This window comes from Salmo salar, chromosome ssa05 (assembly GCF_905237065.1).
Source record: "Salmo salar chromosome ssa05, Ssal_v3.1, whole genome shotgun sequence".
Lineage (NCBI taxonomy): Eukaryota > Metazoa > Chordata > Actinopteri > Salmoniformes > Salmonidae > Salmo > Salmo salar.
The window spans coordinates 35,134,709-35,139,870 of record NC_059446.1 but is presented as its reverse complement, the minus strand read 5'-3'; the positions used below and the strand labels follow the sequence as shown (position 1 = coordinate 35,139,870).

The following is a 5,162-nucleotide window of genomic DNA, read 5'->3' as shown; positions in this document are numbered from 1 at the left end:
AATGTTGAACCATTATGTATATATTGCATCATTATGTAAATGTTGCACCATTATGTAAATGTTGCACCATTATGTAAATGTTGCACCATTTGTTGAAATAGAAATACAGGGATGAATATATGAACAAAAATATGAAGGCAATCTTTGTTCTCAGTAGACATGTAGGAGTTCAAGTCCTTTAGTAGTATACATTATGTATATATTTATACACTTAAATCATTTTTACTTTTCAGTAAAATAGCTCCACGAAATATGACAATATGCCATACTTAATGAAGTAAGTCACAGACTTATTTTAGAACGGAGGAACACTTCCACTCCCATCTGAAAAACACAAGAGACAAAGAGAAAGGGGTCATTAGTCTGGTATGTTCAGGTTTAAAACATCTTAATTCATTTCTCAAACAGAGAAAGACGGTAGAACAAGTGAACTGGATGATTCTCACCTTTGTGGAAGCACTGTGGCGGCTGGTGACACTGGAGTTGATACAACTCAGGTTGTTGACCCAAGCCGGGGGCGATCGAGGCACCGGCCCCAAACATGGGTTCCAGGGCGGCCAGCTCCTCCAGGAGGGACTGAGCGCAAGGCACGGCGGGTGTAGAGGGGTCGACGGGCGTTGAGGGGGCGGAGGTGGGGGAGGCAGTGAGTCGCAGGGGAGGGGATGCTGGGATGGAGGAGAAGGAGGACAGAGGTGATGACGCCACCTCAATCTCCATAGGCTCCTCCGCCAGCCCCTCCACTTCTGCCATCGCCCCGGATTCGCCGGCCAACATCACCCCACACCCGGCCGTGGGGTTACAGTGCGCCGATTGGACGCTACAGAAGTGGCTGACCCCCTCAAAGTGGGAGGGTGAGTGCCAGCACACTGGGTTGGGGGGAGAGGGCGGGGGGAGGGAGGGGGTGGGGGAGAGGGGCGGAGGGGTGGAGAAGTCCTGGAGAAGGGCTTCTAAGATGCTCTCTTCAAACAGAGAGTCATCATCATGGAATATGGGGAAGTCCAGGCCTCTCCACGCTTTAACAGGGTAAAACTCTCCCAGAATGTGGCTAGAGTCAACACCAGCGGTGTCTAGGGATGGGGAGAAGGAGGGGGAGGGAGGGGAGGAGGAGGGGGACATGGAAGGAGGGGAGAGCTTGGATAAGAGAGGATCCAGGTAGAATCCCTCTGCTAAGGAGCTGATATGCTGAGCTAAGAGGGAGATCTCTGCTCTCTCCTTCTCCCTCTCTCTCTCCAGGGAGAAGAAAGAGAGACAGGGCTGTTTACCGGGGGAGGCCTCTGGGGTGAGGAGGCCCTCGAGGGGGTAGTGAAGGGGCCCTAAAGGGACATCTACATACAGGGGTCCCCGAACCTCAGGTAAGGTCATCACTGTGCAGTCCCCATCCCCAGGGCTGTCAGGGGTGGGGGGTAGCTTCTCATAGAGAGAGCCACTGCAGGGATCGGCAGGGAAGAACAGGTCGGTGGAGGGGCCAGTGAGGCACAGGGAGGAGGGGGGAGCAGGACTGGAGGCTGTGGTGGGTGGGGCGGGTGGGGCGGAGGGAGAGAGGGAGGTGGCAATGGAGGTGGTGGCTGTAGCTGTGGTGGTGGAGGGAGGGGGGGTGGTGGTGCCAGTGGGGTCGAAGCTAAAGAGGGGCTCGCCGAACAGGAAGCTGCCACCGCCCAGCTGGGGTGTGTAGGGGGGCGTGCACACAAACTCTTTGGTCTGCTGCTCCTGGGAGGTGGGCACTGGGGGGAGGGGCAGGGGAAGGGCAGGCAGCGGAGGTTCGAGCTGGAAGGAGGGGGGCAGGAGAATGTTCTGAGTGAGGAAGTCCAGGTCTGCTACCGTGGCAACGGTAACCGGGGTGGGGGAGGAGGCAGCAGATGGGCTTTGGACAGGGGCAGGCATCTGCTGCTGCTGGAAGAAGCTCTCCTCCTCAATAGAGGAAATACTAGAGCGAGGGTCGCCCTCCACTTGCATGGGTTCGGTGGTGGTGCCCCCTGTCTCATCGGAGGAGCCCACACTCGACACAGTCATGCTGAAGTCAAAGGACTGGGCTGAGAGGCCACTGCTGCTGGGGGTGAAGACTTGGTCTGGGCTGGACAGGCTCAAGCTGTCCTGGCGGGAGGTACTGGTACTCAGTACCAGGGTCAGCTGGGTCTGCTCTGTGCTCAGCTGCTGTCTCACCGACCACGCCTCCGCCTCACTGAGAGAGAAACAGAAAGAGTGAGAGACGGAAATGGTTAGTAAGATTCCCTTCTGCTTATTGCAATCAGTCATCTCCTTTATATCTCTTGGCGATGTGTTATGATGATCTGCCATAGGGTAGAGCTAGTACCTAAGTATGTAGTTGTTGCTGCTGATGGGGCTGTCTCCTGCCTCCAGCTGCAGTACCATGTAAAGCCAGACCCAGGACTGGTCTGCAGACTCCACCCGTACCACCATCTCAGATCTACCTTCTCCTCCTTCTCTCACTGTGGGGGAACAAAGAGGGAAGAACAACATCAGACATCGGGTGTAAGTGGATACAGTGTAATTGTGTGGTGGCTGTGTGGTATCACTGAACTGGTGCTTACACAGGCTGCAGTGCTGAGCAGAGGCGTGTGACAGGTCCTGTGGGTGGAGGAGGCTGTACCAGGAGCGAGACCTCAGGGCTGACACATCGAGGCCTAGGTAAACACTGACACTGCAGGGAAGATGGAGAGAAGACATGGTAAGTTTATGCTATTTCAGAACTATATTATCACTCAGAAGATCCAATGCAACAGTTGGCGCGGCCTTGTTAGTGGGTGTGGCCTCACCTGTCCTGTGCATTCTGGAGCCTCATGTCTCGGCTGTGTTGAGACTGGAACGAGGCTAGGAAGAAGTTGTTCTCAGCAGCAGGAGGGATAAGAGCAGGAACGTGGTCCCCCCCGGGGCCAGAGCGGGTGGGGACGGCCTCCAGAGGGGAACAGAAGCACATCCAAACAGGGTTGGATGTCCAGTAGGTGCTTGGGGTGGTAGAGGAGGAGGGAGGGGACAGGCAGCGCGCCCGGATCAGAACCAGCTTGTTCCCAGCACTCTGCCTGCGCACCGACTTGGAAGTGTTGAAACGACAACGGAATAGACGATCTGAGGGAAAGAAGAGGCAAGGAGGGATTGTGAGTATCAACAATGATCTGAGGGAAATAAATGCAAGCCATTGGTACCGCTGTTCTGTACCACTGTCTTACCTGTGTCAGGTGAAGTAGGAGGGGCCAGGTTGGTCCTCATGATGAAGTGGTCAGTAGGGTCAATGATATCATACACACTGTCACCCTGGGCAACCAGATCCACCTGAAAGAGGAGTTCATATTAAACATATTGTCATGACATTTTTATTAACTTATGTGCTTAATATTTAGACATGACACGGTCTCCCGTGGACCCACCATGGAGTGGCCGAGGTGCTCGGAGACGCTGTCTGACAGGTAGAGCAGCTTGCCTTCCCCGGTCAACAGCAGCAGAAACCCAGGTAGCTCCTGCACCAGCTCCGACAGCTCGTGGAAAGACAGGAACCTCGCGCTTTCCTCGAGACTGCCAGCAGATCCCGATTCTAAAAACAAAATATTATGAAAAAAAATGAATTAACGTTTCTGTCTAGCTAATGGATGTCATCATAGCACCAGTGCAACGGTTCTGCTCCCTGCAATAGCTATAGAACAGCCGCATTAGATTTCAGTACCATGGATAGCGATAGAAGCGTTTCAGGAACTGGATAGCGACACACGGCTCTAAAAGCCTTTTTCACCCAAGAACTTCAAACCAAACACAATAATGTTCCATTATATGTATTCCTAAATAACATAATTCGCATGTAGACATGAAGTTCATCAACTGTTTCTTTCGACAAGACATATGGCACCTGTTGATTCAACACGTAAATCTCACGATAGCATGCCACTAGCTCAGACAGATTGAAGCAACAGTCTGTCAGTATATGTTTCATTCACAAATGTTTGTAGCTATGTATAGGTAGGTTATGGATTATACACTGAGTTTGAACTTGTCGATTCTAAACTAAATCGGGGCTTACCTTGAGAGAAGAAGACCGATTTCCTGGTGTACATGCTGGCAAGGGACATGATATGTAGGTATGAGAGTCGTGCCTTGTCTGCATCGGAGATAGGAAGCAAGTCCTTCAGGTTCCGAATCTCCGCGTTGATTTGGTCCCTCCGAGCCTTTGACGCTCCCTTCGTTGATCGATACATTGTAGCCTGTTATAGTGATTGACTAAATTCCCTGCGGTTGAAATTGTAACTCAACGGAATAGTATTGACCGTGACGTCTGATGAGGTCTGGGTATCTTTCCCTCAAGATGAGGTGTCAGAGATAGGCTAGTAGTAATAACCTTGTCGTAGTACTATTGGACTTTCATCTCAGCTCGTTCCAGAGTAAGGCTTCAGACCTTCTCCTATCAGTTATTTTTTTCCTCTTCGGTTCCGCCACAGCGTCCAGCAAGGTTGCTGGCTAACCGTTGAATGTATCTCCCCCCGTTCAGAGTGTGAGTGATTCGGCGGCTGTAGTAGCCGTCTCTCGCCCAGATGTCCGGATCCCGTAAATCTGGTGGAGGGACTCTGCTCTCGAGTAAGTTATATAGGCCGGGATTCCGGTGATGAAGGGGGGCTCCCAACGCGCCAACACCGACGTAGTAGGGAGAAGGGGGGCTAGAGGGAAGGGTGGACGAGGGGGATTCAATGTTAGCAATGGTGAAATTCTCTACTTCTGCCGCTCCCCCTCCCGCTCATACCCTCTCCTTTTGGTAACTATTTTCTGACGTCAGCCCTTCCCTCTACCAAGTGATGACGTTGGTTTGATTTCGGGAGCTCCGGCGACGCAAAAAGCCCGATTTGGACAAAACCGAGGAATGGGCGGAGACAAGCGTAAAATGTAGACGGAGTCACCGGACCACCGTGTACTGGAGGGGGGGTTGAAACCGAGATGCATACGAAAGAGACTGTGTGTTTCTATGTCTGGCACCCGAGGAACAATTTATCCTCCCTGAAAATGAATAATTACTAATATAGTGTAGGTTTGGTTATCAGTAGCCTACATGATGCAAATGCGTCTTTGCCTAGCCAAACTGGTTCATAATATGTTTATGTAATTATGAGATTATGAAGGATGCGATGCATTTCGTAAAACCTTCTGCCGTCGATCTCTAGGGTAAC

At 51.8% G+C, this 5,162-nt stretch overlaps 1 protein-coding gene across 1 annotated transcript; it reads right to left on the bottom strand.

The window, feature by feature from the left end:
• Positions 1–323: 323 nt before the first annotated feature.
• On the bottom strand, positions 324–4,840 carry LOC106604717 (neuronal PAS domain-containing protein 4A). Its single transcript, XM_045718115.1, has 7 exons — positions 4,028–4,840; positions 3,384–3,547; positions 3,186–3,288; positions 2,775–3,084; positions 2,550–2,659; positions 2,312–2,447; positions 324–2,179 (listed from the first exon to the last, which is right to left on the bottom strand). Exons 1-7 carry the CDS (start codon positions 4,200–4,202, stop codon positions 394–396), a joined length of 2,784 nt encoding a protein of 927 aa, XP_045574071.1. The 5' UTR covers positions 4,203–4,840; the 3' UTR covers positions 324–393.
• Between the last annotated feature and the right edge of the window lie 322 nt (positions 4,841–5,162).

Coding starts and splice junctions, on each gene's coding strand:
- LOC106604717 (XM_045718115.1), bottom strand. CDS start 4,202: ATGTATCGATCAACGAAGGGAGCGTCAAAGGCTCGGAGGGACCAAATC. Junction 3,085..3,185: donor TCCTACTTCACCTGACACAG/GTAAGACAGTGG, acceptor TCTTTCCCTCAG/ATCGTCTATTCCGTTGTCGT. Junction 2,448..2,549: donor TGCTCAGCACTGCAGCCTGT/GTAAGCACCAGT, acceptor GTTCCCCCACAG/TGAGAGAAGGAGGAGAAGGT.